The sequence below is a fragment of the Exophiala aquamarina genome (genome assembly GCF_000709125.1).
Source record: "Exophiala aquamarina CBS 119918 chromosome Unknown aczIA-supercont1.13, whole genome shotgun sequence".
Taxonomy (NCBI): domain Eukaryota; kingdom Fungi; phylum Ascomycota; class Eurotiomycetes; order Chaetothyriales; family Herpotrichiellaceae; genus Exophiala; species Exophiala aquamarina.
In genome coordinates, this window is record NW_013550575.1 from 601,974 (window position 1) to 629,472 (window position 27,499).

At 47.9% G+C, this 27,499-nt stretch overlaps 10 protein-coding genes across 10 annotated transcripts; 7 read left to right on the top strand and 3 right to left on the bottom strand.

Moving 5' to 3' along the window:
• Positions 1-307: 307 nt before the first annotated feature.
• On the bottom strand, positions 308-1,048 carry A1O9_10514 (uncharacterized protein; the record flags this gene model as incomplete). The annotated part of the gene is made up of 1 exon (XM_013400675.1): positions 308-1,048. One exon carries the CDS (start codon positions 1,046-1,048, stop codon positions 308-310), a length of 741 nt encoding a protein of 246 aa, XP_013256129.1.
• A 5,448-nt stretch (positions 1,049-6,496) lies between these two features.
• A1O9_10515 (uncharacterized protein) lies at positions 6,497-8,179 on the top strand (the record flags this gene model as incomplete). The annotated part of the gene is made up of 3 exons (XM_013400676.1): positions 6,497-7,053; positions 7,104-7,457; positions 7,570-8,179. The coding sequence occupies 3 exons, from the start codon at positions 6,497-6,499 to the stop codon at positions 8,177-8,179; spliced, it is 1,521 nt and encodes a 506-aa protein (XP_013256130.1).
• Positions 8,180-11,490: 3,311 nt separating this feature from the next.
• On the bottom strand, positions 11,491-12,782 carry A1O9_10516 (uncharacterized protein; the record flags this gene model as incomplete). The annotated part of the gene is made up of 4 exons (XM_013400677.1): positions 11,491-11,694; positions 11,749-12,153; positions 12,193-12,465; positions 12,516-12,782. The coding sequence occupies 4 exons, from the start codon at positions 12,780-12,782 to the stop codon at positions 11,491-11,493; spliced, it is 1,149 nt and encodes a 382-aa protein (XP_013256131.1).
• A 1,673-nt stretch (positions 12,783-14,455) lies between these two features.
• A1O9_10517 (uncharacterized protein) lies at positions 14,456-14,993 on the top strand (the record flags this gene model as incomplete). Its single annotated transcript, XM_013400678.1, has 2 exons — positions 14,456-14,612; positions 14,638-14,993. 2 exons carry the CDS (start codon positions 14,456-14,458, stop codon positions 14,991-14,993), a joined length of 513 nt encoding a protein of 170 aa, XP_013256132.1.
• A 1,196-nt stretch (positions 14,994-16,189) lies between these two features.
• Positions 16,190-16,713, top strand: A1O9_10518 (uncharacterized protein). The gene has a single exon (XM_013400679.1). The coding sequence runs from the start codon at positions 16,310-16,312 to the stop codon at positions 16,532-16,534; it is 225 nt and encodes a 74-aa protein (XP_013256133.1). The 5' UTR covers positions 16,190-16,309; the 3' UTR covers positions 16,535-16,713.
• Positions 16,714-16,775: 62 nt separating this feature from the next.
• A1O9_10519 (uncharacterized protein) lies at positions 16,776-17,709 on the top strand (the record flags this gene model as incomplete). The annotated part of the gene is made up of 3 exons (XM_013400680.1): positions 16,776-16,950; positions 17,020-17,244; positions 17,344-17,709. 2 exons carry the CDS (start codon positions 16,776-16,778, stop codon positions 17,235-17,237), a joined length of 393 nt encoding a protein of 130 aa, XP_013256134.1. The 3' UTR covers positions 17,238-17,244; positions 17,344-17,709.
• Positions 17,710-21,086: 3,377 nt separating this feature from the next.
• On the bottom strand, positions 21,087-21,855 carry A1O9_10520 (uncharacterized protein; the record flags this gene model as incomplete). Its single annotated transcript, XM_013400681.1, has 2 exons — positions 21,087-21,374; positions 21,454-21,855. The coding sequence occupies 2 exons, from the start codon at positions 21,853-21,855 to the stop codon at positions 21,087-21,089; spliced, it is 690 nt and encodes a 229-aa protein (XP_013256135.1).
• Positions 21,856-22,432: 577 nt separating this feature from the next.
• On the top strand, positions 22,433-24,401 carry A1O9_10521 (uncharacterized protein; the record flags this gene model as incomplete). Its single annotated transcript, XM_013400682.1, has 2 exons — positions 22,433-22,599; positions 22,655-24,401. 2 exons carry the CDS (start codon positions 22,433-22,435, stop codon positions 24,399-24,401), a joined length of 1,914 nt encoding a protein of 637 aa, XP_013256136.1.
• Positions 24,402-25,018: 617 nt separating this feature from the next.
• A1O9_10522 (uncharacterized protein) lies at positions 25,019-25,907 on the top strand (the record flags this gene model as incomplete). The annotated part of the gene is made up of 3 exons (XM_013400683.1): positions 25,019-25,145; positions 25,225-25,523; positions 25,638-25,907. 3 exons carry the CDS (start codon positions 25,019-25,021, stop codon positions 25,905-25,907), a joined length of 696 nt encoding a protein of 231 aa, XP_013256137.1.
• A 399-nt stretch (positions 25,908-26,306) lies between these two features.
• Positions 26,307-26,621, top strand: A1O9_10523 (uncharacterized protein; the record flags this gene model as incomplete). The annotated part of the gene is made up of 1 exon (XM_013400684.1): positions 26,307-26,621. One exon carries the CDS (start codon positions 26,307-26,309, stop codon positions 26,619-26,621), a length of 315 nt encoding a protein of 104 aa, XP_013256138.1.
• Positions 26,622-27,499: the final 878 nt, after the last annotated feature.

Consider the following 27,499-nt stretch of genomic DNA (forward strand, 5'->3'; position numbering starts at 1 on the left):
TCGTGTAGGGTGCCTCACTAAGAAATGCCACTACGGATTAGGCCACTACAGATTAGGGTGCGGGTCAGCTGACGAGGGTGGTCAGATAGCTAGCTTGTACATGTACTCATTCCACCGGACCATGTCAGATATGGGATACGTTATTTGAACACCACTTCTTGCAGGCTAACAGCCGCAGGACTTGCCTTGATTTATAAGATTTGAGAATTTAGCTTGAGTTTGCCAGGGGATGCTCTTCGCATTCAGAATACTTCCCAGAATTCCCAGAATTCCCAGAAGTTTCGACCATACTCACACCACTGATTTGCTATAGTTGCGGCCTGATTAGCTGCAGCCAATGAGCCGGGCCACCCATGAAAATGGCGGCGCCTGGCTCTGAGAAGTCAGTGTCGACCTGCTGAGTGGCGCGGCTAGTGTCCATCATTGCCGGAATATCGAATTGCATCGAAGCGTAGATGTTGTTGTATGCCGGATGAGGTCCACTGCTAGGAATTGTACATGAGCTCGTGTCTAGGTATGCATCTATATCAAACGCTGGGTTGGCTGAATCATCGCCACAAGGATGTTCTTCCTTCGCCGTGCCCGAGTTGTGCCCAGGGAATGAGCTTCCTGAAACTTCGTATTGAAATTGCTCGCTAATATCCAATGGGGGAGGGGTCGCTGGACTTAGAGTGGGTGCAGCGTTTAAAGATGGGCTTGAATCTAGGCTTTGTGCTCCCCACCTCACATTAACGGATGAATGGTTAGAGGAATGTAAATTTTCGTCTTTAGTAGATGGTTCCTCGCTTGAAGGGTCCCTTCCCTGATGCTGTGGTTTAGATAGATCCCAATGAGTCGTACACTTTAATGGCGAAGTAGAAATAGACCCTCGGAGGTTCTCTGTTTGCCCCATGTCTTCGAGAGATGGCTGCCATAAATCTAGTGCATCAAGAATTGCAGTTGTCGATGGTGGGCCTTGGGATTCATCAGGAATCTCCCCAGGAAAGCCAGAATTACTTCGGCATGCCCTGTAAAGGCGTTGAAGGGCTTCGTCGGTCACTTCGCGCATTTGAGAGTAACTATATTGTTAAATGTGGTTGATACCTTTAGCTTCAGAGGGCTTACTAGATTCTGGCTTCTCGTCCCCTTCTTATAGTATACATGCAAGTAACGTCGCCTGCTTGACATGTTTGGCAGGGCGTAGTACCGTCACACTTAGACTTCTTAAGACGACATCGATCGCAAGCCCGCGGCGTCCGCCGCTTGGACCTATCATTGCTCCGGCTGTTATGGTTTGATTTTGTCCTGGGGATGGCCATCATGTTTGATAGGAGGTTCGATTAAGTGATGGCGGATGGAAAGACTATTTCTCTCAGGATACAGTGCAATATGAGTAGCAGAAATCAACCATCCCAACAAGATCTCTGTAAGATGCGCCGTTTCTTGTGCGACTGAGGGTAGAAGTCAGGTCATATCCAGAAGTCAATTGATAGGAGTTGCCCAAAATCGTCATTATACTGGTGGTAAGTTGTGCTGGAGATGAGCTCATGCATGGGTAAAGAGTCAACACAAGCTTTAGCGTCGTCCAAGAAAGGAATCTCATCCTCGCAGATGCAAATCTCTAGGGGAGTTGGAAAGCGAAGCAGCTTCTTCGCAATCGCATCGCACAAGACCCACACTACCGTGGGTCAAAGTTAGCGCCCGGAACTTTTCTCCTGGTAAACCCATTTGGGGTAAGGAGCGCCCGCGGAATATCTCTGAAGAGCTTATGCAGATCAACGATGGTCTGAATTATCGGGTTTTGTACCCTCGTAGTGGGGGGGTACATTCCCGGATACTTTCTCCTGATTGCGACAGTCATCGAGAACACCGCCGAGAGGCTCGGCGACACTATCGGTCTGCTTTATCACCTAGAGATAAGCCCAATATCCAAACTAGCCGTGGGGAATCTCGAGACCTTGCTAAAGAGAGCTTCTTATGAGGTACAATAACCTACTACGTTCAGCTCAGTAATATCAAAATGCGGCGTAGAAATCCTGTTGCAGCCAAATGTCGCTTATTTGCCTGTACACCTGAACCATCGTCCTGTAGTCATTGGTCGCATTGAAATTTTGTTTCCTCAGGGGCAAGCCACGGCAGGGATCTTGGCCAGTTTTTCTGAGCTTATTTTCCTTGTTTTGCAAAGTTATTATTCGGATTCTCACCGCTGGGCCTGTTTGGAGCTAGGTACCTAAACTCTGGATGATATCTCCGGGGTATATTTATTGGCTGCTGCAAACTCGCAAGGTAGTACCGGCTACCCTCAACTTCCATTTACGGAAGAAGTTCATGCTTGATCACGTCCGAGCGTTCTAAATTCATCATCCTTGTAAATACGGCAAAATATCGCTTCCATCCCCCATGCATGACCGATAATCACCGATCTTATTGTGTCGCATTATATCTGCCTCCCCCGTAGTACTTCCATGGCCAATAAATAAATCCTTTCGATACTACTCGCCCAAGTCGCAAATTACCTTGGTGTATTTGCGAACTTTTACAATACGATAGGGGTTTCGGCAAAGCACTCTACTCTTTTCGCTTTACGAAATAAAGTAGTCTTCATAGACTTATTACACTTCCCAACAAGCATTCACGTCTAGTGCTGCATAACTCAGCTATGAGGGTGCAAAGTGACACCAAGAACGGGGACCAGATCAGACAACGCACCTGTCAGGCAATAGGTCCGTAAGCCCTTGAGGATCGCTCAAAAAGACTAGAATCTCGTACGAAGTACGAGGTATTCTCGGACCTATTAGTTATATGCTTACTAGGAAGCCTCTTAGGGCATTCCTAACAGCACCCGAGATGCTTCCACCTGCTTCAAGCGGAAGAAAGCCTCAGCATTCCAATAAATCCTCTACTCTCGTCAGATTCAGTTCACACTTTTGACTACGGCGGATATTTTATTAGGAACTTCGATCCAAAACGCAGACTAGCAGGACTTCAAACAGCCAGGTTTGGCGCTACAACGTACTGTCAGCAAACGTCACCTTCAGAAGGTTTGAGCTCAAAAGATCTGAATATGTGCGAACGGTTTCTGGCATTCGTCCCGGAACGACGGTCTCAGTATCAGAATGTCATTTTACCTCCAACCACCGCGTCGGGACAAAGCTTGCCAGTCAGTGACTCTTATAGGATTGTTGACTCGCACACACCCTCGGTAGCAAGCGATGTATCCTTATCGCACATGACACCACGCAAGCTGTACGTAGAATCTCACTTCCAGTATTAACCTACAGCAGGAGTGTCCAGGGCGCTTCACAATGTCTTCCTCCCCTCTTGGCAGGGCACAACAGCAACTACGTTATTGAATGTCTCCGACAATTGCATCCACGTCTGCTCACAATGCCGAAAGTCTAGAGTGTTGTCAAAATCTGAGCCCATACATTTGGCTTTCAGATGACCTTGACAAAGCGAGTATGGTTGCTCTCTATAGTTAGGCACTTACCAGTTTAGTGAGCCCACACATAGAATACAAGCCGTGGCTTCGATCGACTCCGCTCCAGTCCCTTCTCAGCCTTGCGGCAGGCCGAATTTATTTTCCTGGACTCAGTCACTGGCTCTTGGGGCTTTCCCGCCTGCTGCATGTGAATGTTGAGTAGCATGCTATCGCTTCAGTCCCAGTTTGACGAAGACTACACTATACGTGTCGGGATCCTGGTTTGGTCTTTGGTGGTAGTGGTCAATTTCTGGATTCGATAGGTTCGGGCCATCTACTCTAGTGGCAGAGCCTCCCTCTGCCAGCTGCACTAACCCTCTCACTTCCCCGCCCGAATGGGCCGCTAGAAGCTTGACCGCCATTGGATGCAATCTCGCGCTAAGCTAAGTACTTCAGTAGTTGTATTGTGAGGATGGCGAGGAGATTATGAATGTTCATTATTTCAGAGTGAGATGTTAATTTACCTGCGTATCGGGGTTCAAAAATGGATGCGTAGCCGCTATCACAGCTAGCTTAACCACCCTTGCTTGTAATTTCTTGAACCTCTTCCTTGGGACGGATGGCAGGGTTCCTTGGAATATTGTTACTAGAAATGTGGATAGATTTAAAAGAATGGGTTCTATGGTTCCATCTACTCAATACTTGAATCTTGTGTTGATGGATCTGAATCTACAGGGGAGCAGTTGGGCACGGAGTGAGGTTTGATATGCCGGCGAACGGTACTACATCATTTTTGTTTCACCTTACTTGGGTAGTTGAGTTTAAGAGGCAGGTGCCTTGAGGATCTCATCCGGATGTTGATACCTATCTGGCTTTCTGTTAATGCGCACGGAAACCCCTCTAGTGGGCAGCCAGGCAAGATCTGCCGCATGTTCGCATTCGTCACAAGGACCGGATCTAGATAGGTGTAAAGACAGTGCGGGTCTTGCACTGCTGCGAAAATGGTACGCAATATTTAGCGGGTTTTACCTTCTCGTGGAATTAAAACTGAAGGATCTCTATCTGGGTGAAATTCAATAGTAATATCGACCGGTACGAGCAAGAGGTCTAATGCTGAGACATAACTTGTGCGTCCATCGTATGTAATGCCGAAACTGACGTTTTCCTGATGCATGGGAAAGTAGATTCATAGGCATTATTGATGATATCCATCGCTTCTTTCGACAGATTAACTTGGATCGGCCCCCTGGTTTGTCGAACACTCTTGACTGTCTGAGAAATGATAAGTATTCGTTTACTTCAATCCGCTAGAATATACCCTGTCTCGCAGCGATTGCAAAACTCTAAAACTTCAGAGGCTCAACCCAATAGGAAATCCCATTCAAAGGAGGATAGAGATTAGAGGTATTCCAATAATCAGACCAAAGAGAAACACAGACGCTCAGTACGCATAAGTGGCCAAGCTTTTCGGTAGTTGTGAAAGCTTTCACCTCCATCCGACAATAGCTCCGGAAGTTGTGTCCAGTTAAATATATAATGCTCTCCGTCCTCTGGCTCGTCGATGCTACTGTTTATATGTAGCTGTGACATCTATTAGTAATCCACATAACAACATAATTAATGCAGGAACATCCAAAACTATAGGTCTGAGCTTTTTATAGTAAGGAATGCCGCGTTACGGGCAGAAGAGAATAGGATTATAAAAGGCCGGTGTATAGCAAAGATGTCGAGTACAAACTTATAACACGCGATCAAAGTTCAAATACCTTGGCCGAAACGCAATCCAGCTTTTTCAACGCTTCCTACATTGCAACACCGAAATTAAATACAATGATCAGCCACATTAAGATCACAGTATATTCAGTGGTGTTAGCGTCGATGAGCTGTGAATAGCTAGTAGATGCGACAAACAGCGACACGTGAAGAACTCAGTCTTGTAGGATGTAAAGACACGTTATTCTGTTCATTCAATGTATACGTGGCTAGAAGTAGAAAGGAGCTAGAAACTGTACAGACCATATGCGATATTCTTATCTTACCTGAGGACCTCGTTAGGAAAAGAATAGGAGCTCGCAGCTATTACGTCACGTCAGATTGCCTTGTTCTCTGGAAGCGCATGGATTGACATATTAAGCCTGAATATCCATGCTTGTGCAGGCATTCCACAGGTTAGGGCGAAAGGACTACCTTTCCGGTCCTTGGATTTTATTCGTGGATATGACTAGTGGCGCTGAAGGCCGGATGAGATCTCCACCACGAAGCCCGAGTCGCACTGAGCAGATCACTCGTCCTTGGCATAGACTCGAGCTACACCTCAGTAGTAGGGTGGCCTTGCCACGCTCATAACAAATCAACAGTACAGCAAGAAAGCGCTCCGAAGTGCCTTTAGAATGTGGTAGATAGTCGATTAGAAGCCAGTTAAGACATCCAGGATCCATAATCAGTCCACGCCAGCTATCTTTTCGCGATGGAGCGTCGAGCTCGAACAGCCCATGCCTGCGATAGATGTCGCTCTATGCGCTCGAAGTGCTCTGGCGATCCACGATGTGAGAAATGTGTGAGGGATGATACCGTCTGTACGTATGGGGATAGGAAGCGAGAAAAGAACAAAAAGTTCATCGATGCCCTGTCCGGAAAGTGTAGCAAACATACTAAAGGAGCCACAGGGATCTCGCCGAAAGCCAAGATCGTATTTGCGCCTTAGAATGGAATATTCACGATTTACAGGATATTCTGCGGAAGGTCATATCAAGTACCACCCTTCGTGGAAAATTGCAGTCCGAGGTGCAAGCTCTGCTATCTGAAGTCTCTAGATGTCTTGGTCTGTTGCCTGATTTGGTGGCTAATTTCGTATTATAGTCGACCGACGTGGGGAGAGATGTCTACATAAAAGCAGCGAAGAGGGCTATCGAAGAAGGCAGAGCTTCGTCAAAGCATGCTGACAACCAAGTTCCACGGTCGAAGGAGGAGGACACGAATTCTGACCATTCACACATTCAACGAGTGGTACAGGGCCAACGGCCTACATGGAATGCCGTCCGATTGCCATCCACCTTGGCCGGACCTTTTCGACTTTCCTACCAATCTCAGCTACAAATGCTCGGGGACGAAGATATCGGTAGCACAAAGCATCGGCCCTCAGCATGGACAAACGTCACGACGAATGACTTTCTGGTAGAACATTTGCTCGCGCTCTACTTCTGTTGGGAGTACCCAACCTTTGCCAGCTTTTCGAAAGAGCATTTCCTTCTCGATTATAATTCCGGAACTGGGAGATTCTGTTCATCTTTACTCGTAAACGCCATTCTTGCCATTGGAGCTAGGCTTAGTGACTTGGTGGAAGCTCGAATGGATCCGGACGATCGCTATAGCGCTGGAGATCAATTTTTCCATGAGGCTCAGAGATTGCTCAGTCATGAGGTCACGCCAACGGTCATTACCATTCAGGCTCTAAACTTGATGTCTCTCAGGCAAGCGAGCTCCGGTAACGATGGAAGCGGTTGGCACTATGCCCGATATGCTATGAGAATCGCTCTTGATCTCGACCTCCCGGACGATGATCTGAACCAGGAGCCCCCTAATCCCACAGGCTTCAGCCGGGCGGAATGCCAAGTGCGCGTGGCTACGTTCTGGGGCTGCTTTGCTTTAGAGCAGTAAGTCTATTCATAAAAGATAGCTAATTTCATATCGCTGACCTTGCAAGCGCATGGGCACTTCTTATCGGGCGAGTGCCCCAAATCAAACTCAAAGACATCAAAGTCCACAAGCCTATCATTGTAGACGAAATCGAACATGAGAAGTGGACTGCTTACACTGACGAAGGCTGTCAGTCGACTGAGTCCTCTCTACAAGAAGCGAATCTGCGATTAGTGTTCATGGCCTTTTCAGACCTGTCAGAGCTGGTCCACCAGTCAGTCATGCTTCTTTATTCTAATGAGCTACCCTTGACTAGCCATGAAATACTTGTTATCTACACAAAATACCTTCAATGGTATGCTAATCTGCCGGACCAATTGCGACTGGGAAATAATTCAACACCGGTGGTGCTGTTCGTGCAGTGAGTTCCTAACAAACTATTATGGCCGAAAAGCTAATGGCGTCAGCCTGTATTTCCACTGCACCCTCCTAATCCACTTCCGACCTTTCCTCAAGCTCAACATAATTTCTAGTTCTATTTCTCCTCGATTCATCTGTACAGAAGCATCCAAAAACATTTTAGCTCTGGTTCAGGCATACAAAAGCCTGTACGGGCTACGACGAGTTCCAGTGTTCACTCCGTACCTGATACTAAACGCTGAACTCGGCGTATTGGTAGAGAACGCTTGGTGGGGTGTCGAAACGGAGGCAGATACACACACCACAGATAATTTTGGGTACCTTGGTGAGCTTTCGTGGGCCTGCCCATTTGCTCAAAGAGCGATTACTATTCGCAACTTCTTCCAGGATCGATGGAATGGCAACGTACACCGTTCAGATCGGGCAACAATGGATGAAGAAGCTGATATTGACGGCAAGGAGAGGCTCCAAATGGCTTGGGACCGCCGGGGAACATTCTTTCAACCGAACGGCGACCTTGAGCCTCACCACACAAGGAAACCAGATCCTAATCTGGAGCAAATCCTTTCTCCGACTGGCTTAGGCTTTTGCCTCTTTTCGCAACAGGCAGACCCGCTGAAAAAGATCTTGCATAAATGTACTCACGATCAATATGAGCAAGATAGTATAGAGGGAATGCAAGAGAAGTTGGAAGCTCATGGACTAGAACAGCTTCAAAGTTAGTGATTTCCCAAGGGAAGAACTTGCTTTTGAGTACGCGAGAATTACATTCTCTATGGAGCTCATACCTAAGCATAAAGTTTTCAACAGGTTGAACCCATTCTCTGCCAGTAGGCCCGTGGGCCTAACATCAATATTCTCAAGGGCGTTATATCGAATTGAATACGCTGACCTGGCGGGCGCAGCACTGCCTGCTTCTTAGGCCGGCACTATTGCATGACGAATACATCTAGCTCTACCGTATTGTATCGCGCTCGGAAATATTGTAAAACAATTGTGATGGACTGATAAGCATTGTCAACTAAATTTGCAGTGACCGAACGGAGCCACACTCTCCAGATCCTCCAGGTATCACTCCGTTGCCGCCATGAGGTTGCCGGCTTTCAAATAACTACATCAATTTACTTTACCTCTTCGATAAATTAGCTCAACCTCTTGCATCGCTTCGATACCGCCTCATAACGCCCTAGTCCTTGCAATATTGCAATAGAACTAGGTTCCCGTCTGCAGAGTTATCGGTGATAACCTAGCAATACTGTGTCAGGAGAGCGGCCGGGCAACGACAGTACATGTCGAAGTGCTTCCACAGATTGCCCGATCTGAAGGGAATACTGTCCACCTGGAGTTAAGGTATAACTTGGACAGAAAACCGCTAGGACTCCATTAGACCACTTGATTTTATTCAGTATCATGTCAAGGTGCGAGTCCGTGCCAGGAATCAAGAAGCTTCTGCCATGGTAGTACACCATCATGTACTTAGCTAAATCAATGCTTCCCAGCCAGATGCCTTTGATTTCAGTGTTAGGAATGTCTTCTATGATGGGTATAAGCTTCTTCGCGGTGCAGAAATCACTGTAGGCCTCGAGAAACGGTGGTATCATCATCCTGATATGATTAGATGTGATTGACCGGAACATCGCGTAGGCCTTACTGTAGTTGCTAATGGTGAGAGCAGAGCCGCCCGACCCTACAAGAGCTAAAGACTTAAATTCTTTAACGGATACGTCATATTTCTTTCTCTGTGCCGTCCCTATCGTAGCGGCTGCGATAGCTTTGCAAATAATTATGAAGAATGCTGGGACGTGCAGAAACCGATCAACAAGCATGAAAGATATGGTCTTGGTGGAAGAAATTATCGGAGGAATTTCAATAAGGGGGGTTCAAGTAGGTGTGCTAAACGGCGTCTCTCATGTTATCGTTCAAACACTAATATTCATGAAGACTTTGAGACAGGAGCCTAGGCGGCGATCTTGGCCCGCATGGTGCTACCTATGAGGGAACATCACAGATTCAGCCCAGCCATCCCTCTACAGCTGGAGAAAGTTTTAGACTGAAAGGATGAGTTCGGATTTTTGCAAAGGGTCGAGCTCGTTGCCATCAAGCAGAGATCCACAACAATTAACCGCACCACTAAAAAGCACTTGATAATAGTGAGTTGCAAACAAAATTTCTACCAGCAGATAAGACAATTGATCTATCATATATTGGATGCCGTGAGTAGAATTAGCATTGACGGAGCTAAAGGAGGTCCAACGGTAGGCAACCAAGTAACTATGCTTACCTTACTATAACGAAGATTTCCAGCCCACACAGATCTTGTAACACTATTATTGTCACGACAAACTTGAGGCTACTCTCTGTATAGATATCCTGAGCTCTACTCTCGTCATCTTCCAGCTTTTGTACCTTGATCTAGGTATTCCGCTTCTCGCCCATGCTGTCAAGATCACTAATGCGTCTCTACATTAGTTGTGAAGTCGAAAGGTAGGGTCAATTCTTAAACAGCCAAATGATAAAGCAACGTTCAATAAGTACTCCCCTAGATGGAATTTGTGGACAAAGGGTCCTAAATAAGGAGAGCAAAACCTGAGTGTCGGATCTTTATTTGGTGCATTGGACGATGAATAGGATTGAGCTTGTGGCACCCTGTACACAAGAAATCTTTTCATAGTACTGAAAGTGCTCTTTCTCATGGAGTTAAAGGCAACGCCAACATCTACAGTTTAGGTTTCACCTTTCGATCGTGCGAAGTTTGGGATCGTGCGTCTCGACTCGTTCATGAAGGGTTGAAACTGTCGCTCAAAACTCGGCGAGGATACTCTGCTAACTTTCCCTCACCTTCTGCGCCTGAACAGAGGTACTCGGTCGGGTACAGGTACCAGCTCGTCCCATTATCTGATCCGTTAAATGATATTGGAAGGTTCAGAGTATTTTGTTCTACCCAACCCCTTCAATTCCTTACCAGTAAATCACGCCTTATTCAAGCATTGCGTCCGGCATAGTCCCTGTTTCCAAGATGAGCATGCCAGCTCCGTCCCTTTCTAATCTCACCGATGTTGTTCGTTGCAACGGCGACCTGATTCTCGTCTGGTCAAAACTGGAAGACACCCTTATTGACGACTTCGGCTTCATGCTATTTACGATTTTGACATACTCGCCCACCCAAGGAGTCTTCAGAATTCACAGTACAAGACCTAACTACATGCTCTTGGGCGACGACAAGTATCGTCAGTGCCGGAGGGAGTTCCGGTTCAGCGCCAAAACTGGTTTCTAAGAGTTGTGATCAAGGGCAGAACTTGGCTTTTCTCCACAAAGGATGATTCGAAAGCTATTTTTGAGGATTGGGAGTTGCTATGGAGTGTCGATTTGGGCTCAGTTCTGAACATCCCTGTTCGGCTTGACGGAGTGACCATTGGCTCGTTAAATATCCTCGACAAAGAAGATAAAGAAGGTATATGAACTAATTGGATGAATTATGATTGGTTGCCAGTCCCGTAGCTCTAACTATTGCTTCTGGTTGTTGTTCTTGCAGAATGGACGTGCAAGAGCATCGATTATGTAGATATCTATCTACTGTGAAACGGAAGACATTCTGCCTCGTGAGTGCCTTGCGTGAGCCTCGTGAGAGCCTCATAAGGTTTGACATTCATCAGAACAAGCTTACGATACCGCCGATTTGGAACTTGCTGGTCAAATTGCGAATATTGTGGCTCCGTACGTCAAGAGTATTCAACAAATAACCATATAAGAGCACCTTTTCTCGGATTAGATAGCATGGAAAGGAGATACAACTAGTATGAGGGACTTTAGAGAGAGAGAGAGAGAGAGAGGAGAAATTAAACTTTCCAATCTCTTAGTATATATACCACTTGGCCTAATATTGAAGTATTACTGTATTGGCAACGATTTATTGCTTGCACACAGCCGTTGGTGTCGTATTGAAGCCCACTTGACCCTCCCCCCCCCCCCCCCAATTCTTGACCTCTATTTTGCTTAGAGCCAATCTCGCGCAGCGTAAATTATCCAACCTTCGTTCACAACGAATAGCGAATGGTCTTATTCTCCCAGTCTGTCTCATCCAACTCCACCAAGACGTCCTCAGCGGATTCTGCGTTCAATACATCTGCGGAGTCTAATTCCTGATCTCGCTTCTTGTTCCACAAGGCCATTATTTGCCTCATAGTGAGAACAATAGCGATGTTGAGGACAAAACATGTAATCATGATGTTGTAGGCTGTCTGTCGCCAACGTAAGTATGGTTTCAGCATGTATGACTCCAGGGTTTGACCTACCGCGTAGCCTGGAGCTTCATGGGCCAAAAAGGTCGAAGGTCCAATGATATAACCTGTGCAGAATCCCAGAAAGAGCATACCGTTGACCGGGGCTTTCTTGGTATGTCCGGTAATGTTGCTAGAGACCAAACCGAGGATCGTCGGGAAAGCGCTGGCGTAGGCTCTAATAAGCCACAGGCCTGCTAGGCGACCCCCTTTCTGACGTGTTGGAAGGAACTTGATCATCAGACATCCCACCAGAGAGATGGAATTAAGCAAGGCGATGGACAAGCAGCCGGCATTCTTGAAACCCATCGATAATGAGACAGTGATGACGATCGTCAGGAGGAAAACGCCCGTCGCCATGCCCAGTATCTGTGTCTGGAACAAGGTGTAACCGAAGCTTTTGGTGACAATTGATCCAAACTAAAGACCGTCAGCTGGTGGTTCGCCCATCAAGAAAACCTGACCTCCCGCTGTAAGACCTCCACCGGGGAGCGTGGTGAGCACACAGAGTAAGAAAAGCAGCCAGGACCGATGGTCGCGAAGAGTCTCCTTCATCTGCGCGTTTTGCCATTTCCGTGTGTCGGCGAAGCGGCGGATACCTTGCACTCGAGCAAATGGCTGCTTTCTTTTATCGGAGTTCAAGAAGTATGCTGTCTGTGGATTATCTGGCAAGAAGAAGAGCATCACAATACCCCACAGAATTTTTAGAGACCCGAAGATGACGAATAAAAACTACAAGAAATCAGTTCGCACAATATTCCTCTACGAAGCTGTACACATACCTGCCAACTTTTGATCGCACTTTTGACATGTGAAATGGCATACGCAAGAATGCCTCCGAAGATATACGCAACGCTCGCGCCCTCATACCAGAGACCATGTCTCAAAGCATGCTCCGAGGGTTTGTACCACGTAGACGTGATGACGGTGAATCCGGGATTTATTGCTGCTTCGAAAACTCCAAGTAAGATGCGCAGTGCAGCCAGGCTCCCAAAGTCATGGCCAGCCACCATGCGCATGAGTATCGCCGCCCAAATAAGACTGTCCATTGTAAGCTGGTGCTCATCTCGCATGGGCTCCGTTCCACTTACACCGTCACCACGACCGCATTGGCGACGGGAAATTTGACCAGTGCAATGACTGAGAGTGGACTGGAAACAAGGAATCCGAAATAGAAGAAGCTGGAGACCCAGGAGTAGTCCGTACCCACCAATTTCTGCGAGAACTTAGTATAGTTGACCATCTCATATCACACGGCATGAAATATACCGTGTCCTCGAAAATGCCCATAATCGCAATATATCCCAGCGAAGTCTTGTCGAGGTACTGAAAGAGGTATAGATGATGGGTATCATACTATGGCCAGTCATCGCAAGAACAGACCCACGGACGGTGCGTGAATTCTCACTGAAGATCAAATTTTCTCACAAGCTTCCGCTCCTCACTGGGAGAGAGCAGATGGTTCGCATTTCCTGCCTCTGTCGGATTTGATTGACGAGAAACACAATCTAATTCGCCTTTCTCCATATCCGAGGATGTCTTTTCCATAACAGTAGTCGTTCTTAGTGGGCGTCTTCGATGTATTTTGAGATTTGAATTGATCTGCTTCGGAAATCCAGGTCCTCAAAGATTTCGAATCTCTGGCGTATTTGTACAGCATTAAGCTTAGCATCTTATCTCTGATGAATGGGATCTAGAGCGCCTATAGGTGGAGCTATCCCCCAGATATCAGCCATTCTACACTGTTCAAACTTTGGATCGGCATTTCAATATCGGCTGACAGCGAACGCGTCCTGGATAGCTTCGGGTACACGTACCCGCCCATCATCTGGATGGAACGGGTACATGTACCCGCGTCCGCTTCTCGTCAAGAATTGTGATGCGATACGGAGAATTCCTTGCTGCCACTTCAACACACTTTGCGTTGCCAGTTTAATTGCCGAGATAACAAAAATGTGTTCTGCCGGTACGAGTTCCCTTGCACGTCCGTTGACTTAGGCATGTGTCAAGCTTCGGTGAGAATATATGCCTTGTGGAGACGCAGCATAGAGGCTACTGCCCCTAATATTGCACCTGTGACCTCATTATGGGCACTTTGCACGATCTCGCTATTCCTTGGGAACTGCCACTTCAGCCCCGATATGTCTTCTCGGGGGAGAACTTCATAGATCCTGTCGAAGGAAAAGTCAAAAAAAACCACGACAATCCATCTATTCTGGGAGGGGGGGGGGGGGGGGTTATCGTCTCCACCAATGGCAGCAGCGACTAATGGAAGAACGATCCTAATACCGTGAAGATTGACCTCCGGGGTATATATGTCTGCCCTGGACTAATTGATAGTCATGTGCGCATTTCCGCAGTGCCGGGCGAAAAGATCTACGCGCGCTCCAGTCCCTAAGCAAATCTGTTTCGCTGCTCCGTCAACCTCAAATATGCCGATCGATGCTGGAACGAGGATTCACGACTGTTCGCGACTGTGGAGGTGCCAATCTGGCCTTGAAACAGGCTATTGATCAGAATGTGCATCCTGGACCGAGACTTTTCATAGCAGGACATACACTGTCACAAACAGGCGGCCAAGGAGATATGCGGCTCGAGCATGACGATGCCCGAGTGCTGCGCAGGCACAGTCCTAGGTATAGGACGTATCGTCGATGGCGTGGGGGATTGTCTCAAATACGTTCGGGAAGAACTGCGCCAAGGTTCGGATTTCTTTAAGATCATGGGCGGCGGGGGTGTAGCCAGTCCCACGGACAAGATCGAACATATTCAGTTCTCAGACGAGGAGATCAGAGCCATTGTCACCGTGGCGAACAATGCAGGCACTTATGTCACTTCGCATGCATATACCCCACGAGCTCTCCAGCAAAGTGTACGTGGTACATGGAAATCTCCTCAACAAAGCCACCGCAAGGTTGATGGCGGAAAAATATTGTTTCTTGACCCCAACTCTCGTCACTTATGCCACCATGGCCAGGTTTTCAGGATTTCTGCCTCCAGCCTCAGCCAAGAAGAACGAGAAGGTTCTGCAAGAGGGATTGCGAGCTACCACTATTGCATCCCAAGCAGGTGTTACCATTCGCTTTGGTACCGACCTTCTTGAGCTATTGCATTTCGCCCAGAGTCACGAATTCGGGCTACGCAGCCAGGTCCAGAGTCCGCTGGACATCCTTCGAAGTGCAACCATTAATCCGGCGTGTATGCTTGGACAAGAACAATTCCTGGGCCAAATCTTCCCGGATTTGCCGCGGATATTCTGATTTTGCAAAGAACCTCGCTGGAAGATATCACGGTCTTGGACAATCCAGAAGGACACTTGCTAGTCACAATCAACGATGGACGAGTGGTCGCATCTCGATGGTCACGGACCAAGCTTGACATGAAGGGGCTAGCAAAGCTGGCTTAAAATCATGAATTATAAGAGAGCTAGCGGATTCCTCTGGATTTGCAGCATCCAGGCTGTGCATTACATTCCTCGCATATATTGATTAAGGCTAGGGTATTTTTCCTAGCCAACGACGAAGAAAAGGGCTTCATCTATATGTAGCATTCAATATCAAATAGTAAACGAGATATCGAGGCTGTCGGGCCTTATGTAACTAGTGCCTTGGCACTACTCATCTTTGGTCCCCCTGCTCTCATACTCTCATACGTAGTAAACCAGACCACTCGGGTGTTACACTACATACAACGCCATCTTCAATTGCTCTTCCCTTAAATTGTACACTTACATCTGAGACTGGCACATTTTCCACATCCGATAAGGCACGATTAAGAGCACTGCAGACGGGGAGTCCTCTCAAGTGCTATACCATCGAATGTTAAAGATAAAGACCGGCGAGCTCCGGCCCTCAAAACACCATCGTCCACACGTGCCGCCGAATCTGCGGAAAGAACTGCTCTCGCCTGTACTCAATGTCAGAGCAGGAAAAGAAGATGTCTCCCAGGCTCCAGCGTTGTATGCCAGAGTTGTGCACGAATGCGGCTGGATTGTATCTTCCAAGATGTATCCCGGTGTTGGTCTGCAGCAGGAGCACATTATCGCGCTCTCCAAACTCTTGCTTGCTAGCATCAAGCAAGAATACCAGGGAAGCCACATCGGAAGCTCTGGGGCCTTTGGTGAGCAAATCAACCGTGTCAATACAGACGACGCTAAAGCATCTCCCCATGCATCAGCTTCTGACGACGATATGAGCAGAATGGTCCATTTATCATCCTGTGGTCTAAGACTGACTTGTTGACTAGATGGCGATAATTTGCGCTCCAGACACAGTTTCATCGACGCGGTCTCCGAGGCCATAACTACGGGTTACCATCGAAATCCCAATTCACAGACTCTAGACGATCAAGTGAGTTCAATATCCTCCCTCCTTCCTCGTCAAAATGGGATTCTCGGGTTGATACAATGTAGGTCTTTTATGCGCTCGACTCTTCCAAGCATCTCGAGGACACGACAGTCCTCGAAGACGCCAAAGCTGAAATACCTCCCCTGAAGGGAGCTGAGTACCTGGTTGCCATTTTCTTTCGATATCTCGAGTCAAACTGGTATGATTTCGACGAGCGAAGATTTCGTGACATGCTGTTAAAAGTGTACCACGAACTGGCACCTACAACTCCAGTCGAATACTCGCAGATCTGTCTACTCTTGCTTGGTATCTCTCTTAGTAGCTCTTTTGCCCACCTTCATAGACCAATATCGGGACCAGGAGTGCCTGGACTTGGATACTATAAAGCAGCCATGACTTTGATGCCTGCGGTGGTGGCTCAAGGTGCTCTGGAAAGTGTCCAATGCTGCCTTTGACTGCCTTGTACGCACTTCCGACTCAAAGTTCCACTCACCACTATACATATCTTGGCATTGCCTTGCGCCTGGCAATCGGGCTCTCACTACATCGCAACGCGAGGAATTGTTTCGTTGTGGCACAGGATCGTGAGATCAGAACGAGAGTATTCTGGACCACTTATTGTATCGAGCGGTAAGAGCTTCTACGTTCAAATCGTCACGGGTGATTGACCACGCTCATAGCTGGATATCACGCATGATGGCTCAACCCACAATGCTCCAGACGAAGGAGATTACTGTTCCTCTTCCACAACGGAGAGTCGATTTGGATGACAGTAATCCACACAAGATAGATCGACTGGTGGCATTCACCAAGTTGACACTAATCAGGGATCAAGCCCTCAGCGCAAGGTATGTATATACGAGCGCCAGATGTGAAACTATGGGCGACTAGTATGCTTATAAGCCATATAGCTCTTTGAAACGAGACTCGGGAAAATAAGATCGAGCATACTCGCTTCTCGAGTCATGGAAACGGTCTCTCCCGCATCAGTTAATGGTGTATGATGAAAACTCACTACGGTCAAATGCTCACCTAGACTTGATATACAACCAAATCTGGGTTTCTCTCCTTTGCTATCCATGGCTCGAACGCGGTGGCCGTCGTCTCGCGCCACCAACGAGGCTGAAGCCAATGCGGATACTGGCACGCAGCAGCTAATTTCCAAGTGTGTGGACGGGGCCACCAGAATGCTCGAGATCATCAAACTTCTACATAGCCAGGATCGCCTTGCCAAGGTCTGCTTCACTGGCCTTCGTTCTTGCAGTTCAGCGATCATCATCCTTCTACTTCGCGAACTTGTGTATCCTTCGAAACCAAATTCATCTCCTTGCTTCTCGACAATCCAGACCCTAAGGATGCTCTATCTCTCGTTCAGCGCTTCCAGATGGCCGTGCATAAGCGCACTCGTCATTCAGCACGCAACGTTCGACAAGAAGTGCCGCTGTTAGATCCGGCGATATCGGCTCGAAATCCTGCTGTTCATTTTGCCTCGCCTGGCTTCATGCTTGATTGTGAAGATGTGGCCAGTTACAACCCGTCACTGATCGGATATGCTGAACCAGATCTTACACTTTTCGGATTCGACGGCTTCTGCATTGCGCCTGAAACTGACAACTTAGCCCTAGAGCTGGAACCCCCAAGATGATGGAATTTGAATTGTGTTGTGCCCGGATCCCTGTTACTACTACCATCAGGCCATCAAGAGACCAGTCTAAAGATTGGTCTCGCTTCGATCGTATATCGATCGCGGCTCCCGCTCTTATGTGCTAGTATTCTATCCCTCGTTGGTAACAGTCCTTTTTGTGAGTGGCCATTGCCAAGTCCCAGGCCCGGCTTGAAATATCGAAGGTACCTAATCTCCTTGCAAATAGATTCTGGCACTCCGGAAGAGGAGAGAAGTGCAAGGCTAGCTTCGCTTGGCAGCGGCATCGGATCGTAGTTTTTTTTCCATGTTGCAATCTCAGTAAAGTAAGGATAACCTAGTCTTGAAAGCCTCTTACGTGCACAGAAAATTTGCTGATGCTCTGCCATTCGTGTCAGTCCTTCACCTAGCAGGAGAACTTCAGTGTGCCCAAGAGCGTAGTGGAACAAACCGGCTAACGGTGTTCCCAGACGGAAACGGAAGTGATTCGTCAAATGATTCGTTCTAGTTGAGTGACCAGTGGACAGGCTCGAAACCCTCCGTGGGCCAATAAATGCGCTGCCTTCTATGCCAGGATGACATCTCCTGCTTGGCTCAAGCATTCTGGATCAACTCGCCACACTTGCACCTCATCTTTTGTGCCAATCGTTGGAAGCTATTGCCTTTTGCCTGTAGTATCGGATCCTACAGAAGAGCAAGGTTATGAAATTGAAAGCTCTCCTGTTGCCACTACCTCACACTCCTCCGAGAAAGCAACGATCTTGCACTCCTTCACTCTGGCTATACTTCACCCTTCTCCGATGAAGTCCAACAGTTAGATCACAACAATGGCAACACACACAAAAACAAGACGACTATAGTTGGCGATACAGATGTCATCGGCATGCTTAGCTTTCCAACAAATGATCAGGTCGATAAGGGCTGATCTCTAAGCTAGTCCTCGGGAATATGTGCTACGGCATGGCCAGCAATCTGCACGACGCATTACCTTGGTCCAAGAAGCGGGTAGATTCAATGTCAGTGAAACAAATTTTAAGAGGTTCATTGATGAGCATAGTAGCTACGGCAGGATTTGTCGAGTCATCCCGCAAGGGATTTAGCCACCCATTGCGGAGCGATACTAAATTGATGCCAGATTGAGAGAATGTTCATCAAGTGTATCGGGACTGCTAGTAGAGAGGATACCTGTCGTTATACTTGGTCACACGGCTCCTTCGGACCCAGCAACCCAATAACTACGCGCACTCTTGATACGCCTTTGCTTATTGCTGAGACAGATAATATCTGATTCTACGGCGGCATAGGGCTTGGTCTGCTCGCTGGGCTCGCTTCCAACTCTATCTACATCTGGAAACTCTTTGTTGCTACAGAGGGGATGGCCTTAGGCATAGGATAGGTAACAAAATTCTGACACCATTGTTGGTGGCGCTGGCAACCAGTAGGCCATACATTACGAGCAGTCAGGACCCAATATCGTAGATACTGCCCCATCAACTCATGATTATCGGAGGAATTGTTGCAGCGCGAGTAGGTTTGAAGAATATCAAATCATGTGCGGCTTCGACGAAAAGGAAGAGAATTGAGCGTTGAGCCATGAGAGGGCAAAGTGGCTATCAAGGTACTCACCGAAGTGCACCAAGATCCATACACTACAGCGAGTATGGCCTTTCAATACCATGACACTTGCTGATGAGGGGGCTTGCTAGGATCTCGATCACTCTCGCTCTAGCTATCCGTCAACCATCTGGCTGACTTCTTCGCCACCAAGTCTGTTGGACAGTATCCGGCAGCAATTGGCCAAAGTCACCAGATCATTGACTGTCGGTATTTGACATTCACTTGTAGCTTAATTACCAGTCATAATTTACGTTCCAACCTGGCAACAGTCGTAAGAAGATACATGGTATTGGTCAATATCTAGATCAAATTACTCGCAAGTGATTGGATGATTCAAGGGCAAACTGGAGTAGGCTCTTCTAGGGTGTAGGCACCTAATCCTCGCTAGGGATATAAGTCACCATGTTTCTACTCGACAGACGTTACTCGTTGGCGCGAAAGATACATGGCCTTCATGCAGGCTAACGGAAACTGCAATGTGGAAGAAGCTCCCCAAGAGCTCAGAACCCACCCAAACTGAACCTAGGACTTCAAACCGAGCTGACTGGGAGAAGGTCGAATTAGCGGTGCTTGCCACTAATCTGTGTAGGCGCCGGCCTCGCAGAATTATTTTATGCACTTTTAAGGCATTTTATACTATTCTATACACTGTATTAGATTTACTTGCTTATTAGGAAGTAAAATTAACTGCTATTGTATAGAGGTTGAATTGGCATGTATTCTCGCCTATCCTGTAGGTTGGATAAAGGGGCAGGGCTGCGTTACTAGGGGTTCTCTCTCTTCCAGGACCGTAGGATAAGAACCATCCAACACTAAAGCGAACGCTATAGTAGCTACGTCTAGAATCAAACCCTTTACTCACCTGCGTCGGTGAGGGGACCGTAACGCAGTAAATCTCTATGGTCTTGAGCCCGCCAATGGACTATACTTTCAGGACTTCTCGTAATAGACGTGTATAAAGCTGTAATGGCCTTGTTCTTATAGGTTACTGCCACTGAAACTTGGGCTGTACAGTTGTACAGCCGAACTCGTAGAAGGAAAATACCATCAATTCTGCAAACTATGCTTTTATGACTGCTGTTTTATACTCGACACACGCTCCCATGAGTGCGTTGCCCTTCGTGCTTGCTTGTTCCGTTGCTTGCCTTGTCTGCTTATCTCCTCACTTGCTTGTTCTCCCATGCTAAGGCCCCTTTTCTCTGCTCTCATGACTAAGCGCCTCGAGCCCCAATACAATGTCTACCAAAAGAATAAAAGAAATGAAAAAGCTAATACTAAGTTACGAGAATAGGTATAGTAGATAGCTATATTATATAGCTGTATTTCTCCTAACTCTCTTTATCCTTGCTAAGGTTATAGAACTTGCATATATTTAATATAAAAAATGAAGAATGATAACTAGAATCTCTTTATATATTATGTCTTGCCGGCGACATACGAATTCATAGGTCCGGAGATTCTGTTGTAGAGCGATAATTTACTGTGAAAGGGCAAAGAGACACGTCGAGGGGAAAGTTGGCTGCTCGCTTACAATCTACGTTATTTAGGAATGAGTCGAACTAGGTTTGATCTCTTCGATCATCTACCTAGTTATATTGGATACATCCTCCGCGGTCCTTTGGGTTACTTAGGTTTCTTTTGGCTGGTCTTCACCGTATATAGGTAAACTAGTTGTGCATGAGAAAAGATGTTTTCACTCTTGAGCGCTTATGTCCAAACCTCCCGTTTTTGATCGCGGCGCATATTGCCTACAATAAGAATGGAACTGCAAGTCCTGCAGCCGCAAGATATTTTTGTACAAATTGCGAGTTGGCGTTAGGCGCTGCGAAGGCGGAGGAGGTGGCTGAGACTGCGGTAGCTGAAGCGCTGCTCGACCCCGTCATCGTCATCGACATGGTCATAGAGCCTGATGCTGATGAAGAAGAATCCTCTGGGAAATTATCTTCGTTGGTGACTGTCGCAGTGAGGCCGGTGACATTAGTGCAACTAGAGCCAACTGTGCTGTTGACACCGGTCACAAAGTTGACTGCTGCACACTGGGATTCCCAAAGATGTCAGCACCCGGACGAAAGTGCGACCATCTAGAAACCTGAGCCAATAACAACTTTTACATACCTGGTAAAGGATTCCATCTGGCCCTTTCTGGATGACTTGAACAAGACCACTTTGTCCGACAAATGCAGACGGAGCCTTGATATTAGGAAGACAAAATTGACCAAGTCCAGTTTCAGAGACGACAGGTAGGAGATTTGTCCAGTTAAATGGGGCTTGTTTGCTGAGAGTTGCCCGGAAGAGCCAGTCTGTCGCTGGATGAGTGCTCAACATGGAGACAGGAAAGCTATCAACCGGGACACTGTCATCGGTGGTGGTGTTGAATACCACATCGAAGCCCCCACAAGGCCCGTTACCTTCGGCGTCATCGTCAAAACCAAGGGAGGTAGGATATTGGAGGATGAAATGTGCAGAGGAGCACAGCGCCCAAAGAGAGACAAGCAAAAGTCGGAATGATAGCGCCATAGTTTGAAATATGAACAACAGTGGTACACAGGGCTGAAGGCAGGTTGGTAAGAGTGCGTTTGAAGTCTGAATATCAATGTCAAGCAAAGGCGAAGCAGACCCAAGCATTGAAGGCCAAGACCCGATCTATTTCTACTTCAACCTCGGGGTCCCTCCCTCCACGCGATTATAACTCTGTCTCTCCAATCCCCATGTCTTATGGAAGTGGGCTACATGCCGATGGGAAAATGAGCAAGTTTCTCAATCCCTCGACTCAGTTATTGGACGCCACCTTCAAGTGGGCAATACCGGGGCCTATCCTAAAACGGCAAACCCCTGCAAGCAGGTCGTCTTTCTCGTCAGCACCCATTTCCCACCTGCACACGCCCGATTCACAAACGTTCATCTGAAACGAACCGGGCAGGTGATGTCCTCATCTCACTCTTATACCGCGTTGTCGCTCTGATGTGGGAGGGGTTTCCGACTCCTGGTGCTCACCGATAGATCAGCATATTGTCCCCTAGAGGTTTGTAATTCCCCCGTTGGGCACGGCTAGTTTAGTCTAGAATCTATTTCCCGCAGTACAGCCACCGCAAAGATGGACATGAGTGGGATGTCTGGAATGTCTGGGATGGATATGTCAAGCGCGAGCATGTTTACGCCCACAAACAAGCTGGTTGCACACACCTACTGGTACATTGTCGCTGCGGTTGTCGGTGTTCTTGTTGCCCAGAGAGCTATCGATCAAGTTCGAGTACGACTTCTGTAGGCTTGTGCATGAGATCTTTTCAGTGAATTTGGGACTGAACCGTTGCAACAGGAATCGAAAACGCCAGACACAGCCCGAGAGCATCCTTTTACGACTCGGAAATATCTTTGCACAGTCGTACGATACTCTGACAGCAATTTGCCGAGAGATGACCTATCCGCAGATATGGACGGGTCAAGGAAAATTCTCGAGACACCTCACACCACCACCTCTGGGGAGAATTCTCCTTCTTTTGACATACTGGGTGGTCATCCTGACCATGCTTTGGTCCAACACGATCCTCACACCATCATCACCCAACTATGCATACAAATGGGAGATCATCGGCTTCAGAGCCGCATGGGTATCCGTTACCCAGCTGCCCTTGATATATATTCTCTCCGGTAAAGGGAATATTATCACCCTCCTAACCGGAATCTCCTATGAAAGACTTAATTGGCTTCATCGATGGGTGTCCCGTACAATGTTTCTCACACTCATCGTCCACTGGTCATACTTTTTCACCGAATGGGACATTGCCAATTTTGTAAAATTCGAAATGGATATGATGCCCATGGTGAAATACGGGTTCGGCGCCTGGGCAGTCATCGGGTGGATGGTAATAACTGGCTTTGGCTTCATTCGGTCTCTCTCCTACGAGCTGTGGCTCCTTCAGCACCTTGCGTCGGCAATGGTGTTGCTGTGGCTAGTTTACTTGCACGTCCCATCCTATGCACAATACAACGTTTGGTTTGCCGTCGGAAGCGTCGTATTTGACAGACTCGTGAGGGGTTTAAAGATGGCAGCAAGCAATATTGGCTTCAACAAAAGTGGCCTAAACACGCGCCTGATTGGCTACGAAGCAGAGGTCAAATGTGTCTCGTCGGGATTCATCCAGGTCATTATCAAACATGCAAAGTTCAACTGGAAGGCTGGACAGCATGTGTATCTCTCAATTCCTCGCATTGGGATCCTTGAGGCACATCCTTTCACGATTGCCAATCTCTCGAAATCTGGCTTCGGTGCTCATGGGTCCAACGACCTAGAGCTCTATATCAAAGCTCATGATGGGTTTACGAAACGACTCCATCGTCATTGCCAAGAACTTACTACTCATAAATCCTTCTTCTCGTTTGTCAGCGGTCCCTGGGGAAATCCTCCCTCGATCGACCGGTTCGAGTCACTGATTCTGTTATCGACCGGGAATGGGGCATCTTTCACACTTCCGATATTTCAACAAGCAGCTATGACAGAGAATTCGATACGACAAATCCGCTTTATCTGGATTTTCCGCAATACAGACCAGCTAGACTGGTTCAAGGAGAGATTGATATCGACTTGGAATTTTGCACAAAGTCGAAACGTCCAGGTATCGATACTTGTGTTCATAACAGGGACTGGTCGCGACAGTAGCCTGTCTCAATCTGGGAAGACGCCACTCCTCAACAAGCACTTGGATTCACCAATGCGATCGAGCCACACCAACATGGCAAGTTCTGCATTGTTACAAGCTGCAGCGGGCTCCCACGAATCACTGAACAAAGACCAGACAGAGGGGCTGGATGGGCTTTCGCTTTCCACGCACTGGTCCGATTCCCTCAGTGCTATAACTCTGGGATACGGTCGACCTGCTCTCGACCCCCTCATTCTCCCGGTGGTCGAGGAAGCCTGGGGGGAAACGGGTATTCTTGCCTGCGGAGGGGCCGCATTTACGGGATCGATCAGGAACTATGTAGCAAACCTGTCGGACGAGAGAGCCGTGCATAAGGGCACGGGAGCCCAGGGATTGTATTTGTTCTGCGAGACGTACTGTTGGTAGACAGAGAGTAATGGATGATCTCGACCAGCCCAATCGGAAACTAGATACTCTGAGCACGAAATTGAGCAGTCTTCTCCCTTCTCAACCTGGGAAGGGTCTGGTTTCCAGAAAGCCCAATGCCCTGCCTTGCGGCCCTTGCCCGTGTGGAGTAAAATAAAGCGATGCCAACCATCCCTATCCCGATTCTTGCTGGCCATTTCTAGTCCTGAACAAGGATCCACCTTACAGAGAGGCTAAGCACGCGAAGCATGACCGACAAGCTTTGAGCAAGTTTTGAGCCCCACCATAATCTGCTAGCGATGTGAACGAACCAATCACGGGCGAAGTTTGCTCAGACACCCCAACAGTGACTGACACGCAATAGTGTCATGGCACCGTGATTCGGGTTTTGGGCATCTCTTGTGGCTGCTTTCTATCAACTGGTGGCTTGTATGGGGAGCTGTAGCTGTGACTGCAAAGAATCCTGCAAGATGCGTGGCAGAAGTTCTACGTATAGAACACCCCACTAAGGGAGCAATCTTTCACACTTTCGCTCGCTCTCACTGCGGACGCCTTGTGGTTGTATTGTGAGAAGAATCTATTGAAACGTTTGAAGTCCACAAAACTCTTGAGTGACGATGCGATCTACCATTGTTATCCTCGCTCTCACAACAGCCCATTTGGCTGCCGCTCACTTCGAGCTTCAATACCCTTACTGGCGCGGCAACTCCTTCCTCCCGCCAGCTTCTCAGTATCTGTTTCCATGTATGTCTCAACCAGAGATCCTTTAACCATGTCCAGTCCCTAGAAAATGGCAGAGCATCATGTTGACTCCAACTTCCAGGTGCAAACGTCAACACAACCGAAGAATCCAACGCCAACCGCACGCTATGGCCGTTGGACGGCGGCTCGCTCGTAATCGACTTCCACCACCCATGGACATACGTGTCGTTCAACCTGGGCCTCGGCTCCAATATCACGACGTTCAATATCTCTCTGAACCCTATGCTGCTCAACGAGACGGGCAACGGAACGATATGCATCCCCAAATGGACCCTACCTGCTGACCTCGACATCACGGATGGTACCGAGGCAAGCCTCCAGGTCATCACCATTGGAGACAGTGGCACTGCTTTGTACAATGTGCGCTCTCACTCCTGTTGTCGAACTCCTCGCAGAAGAGGGGGAAAGCCAGCCCCGACCAGGGGTCTCGAAATCTATACATTTGACCTGAAAATGCTGACTGCTGCATCATAGTGCGCCGACATCACCTTCAGCAGCAACGCGACAGTCCTCTCCGGCGACGCATGCCAAAACACCACTGGCCTCGATCTGTATCCTCTTGTCCAGCAAGACGCAGACGGGTCTCTCGCTGACGCTACAGCCACAGTCACAGTCACGGCCAATGCCGCGATCGCGACCTCGACCAATTCTGGCATGAGTGTCAACGCCGACATGAGCCGTAGGCTGGGCCTCGCGTGGACTGTACCGCTTTGCTTGGCTTTGGCAATTGCGCTGCTGTGGTAATTACATGACCGCATATGATGCGGAGACGCATGGCATGAAGATTTACGACTGGCCTGATTGTAGGCGTGCGACGAAGGGGCTACAGAGTAGCCGATAAAGAGGTAGATCAGATGCTACGTATTTTCTAGAAAGGGAAAGATTGAATCTAAGTAAAGTATATCAAGAATAATCTTATCCTTGCTTGGGCCTGCTACTCTTAATGCCATCCGCCGTTCTGCATGTGCCACCATCGAACATTCGCCCATTGCTGAATATCCGCCGACAAGCATTTATAAAAACCTCTATAGATGCCATCACTAGTAGCCGTATCATTTCCCGGTTGTATCTATGGTGGGCACCTGCTTCGTTGCCTCGGGCATGTATCCGGGCAACCCTATCGCAGTCGCCTGGGTCTGCACCATGCACGGTGGCTATATCAAGAGAAGCACGGTCTACGGTATCCAGCAGTTCTCTATCAACAGCTTCATCATTATTGCCACCCAGGTGTTCGACACACCGCCCAAGTTCTACAAGGGCAACGGCATCTTGCTAGGTGTCTTCTTGATCACCCTCACCTCGACTGTGATTCTCTACTTTCGGTTGAAAGACCAAAGCCGCAAGCGTGATGTAACAGCCGAAGCCCGTCGCGAAGGAACGGCATCACCACTCTCTAGCTATATTGGCGACTTTGAGACCCTCTGTGACTATTACCCCGACTGGAGATATCTGCTCTGAGTGACTCGGCTGTTGCCCTCGATTCCGCCCTTTCTCCGCTACTCTCAAATCAAGTGAGCATGAGAACCAGGATTAACTTGATAAGCAATGCAGGGAACACTCTTTGAGACTTTGTTGGATATAGACCGAAGACCGAAATCAGTGTCCCTCAGTGTTATAGGTGTCGTCCGTCCCACAGTATGAGACGATGTATGAAATCTACTATTTGGACTCTTGGGCCTTTCTTCCTCCGCGTGCGCCCTTCCTTGTGGACTCTTTCTATACCCCACCCTCAGAGTTGTACTATCCCACTCACACGTAAAAAGTGGCGTCTAATAATCCAATATCAATAGCAGAGTCCATCTCCACTATTTGAATAAGTATTGCCGACATCTGGCACCTCGCCGACGACAGATTTTAGGAGTTTTTACCACGCACATATAGACGATCTTTGGGCGCCAAGGAGGTATTCCACTTTGACGAGGAACAGCATAGCGATAACGACGCGCGGCTCGTTACCATGGAAAAGAGAGAAAAAAGATGGCTTTACAGCCAATATTATACAGAACAAAGAATAGCCAACGTCAAGTAGAGAATCAGAGGCTCCTTCTGTCGTTTGGTGCATTTTGGTGAGCGATATATTCCAAACCATTCGACCATTCCAATCCGACTCGTCTCGCCGCGCATATATCGACCCTTCGTAAGTGGTTTGTGAGTTAGATTCATCCGCAGGATATGTGAGCCACACAGAGTGAAACCAGGAAGACTGTCGCACTCTCGATACAGAGCTTGTCTTTGAAGGAAGCGTTGCAGAATGTAGCTATATTTCATATGGACGCGGAGGTCACCGCTGTATCACACAGGCTATAGAGCTGGGCATGACTCAGATAGTTAATCAT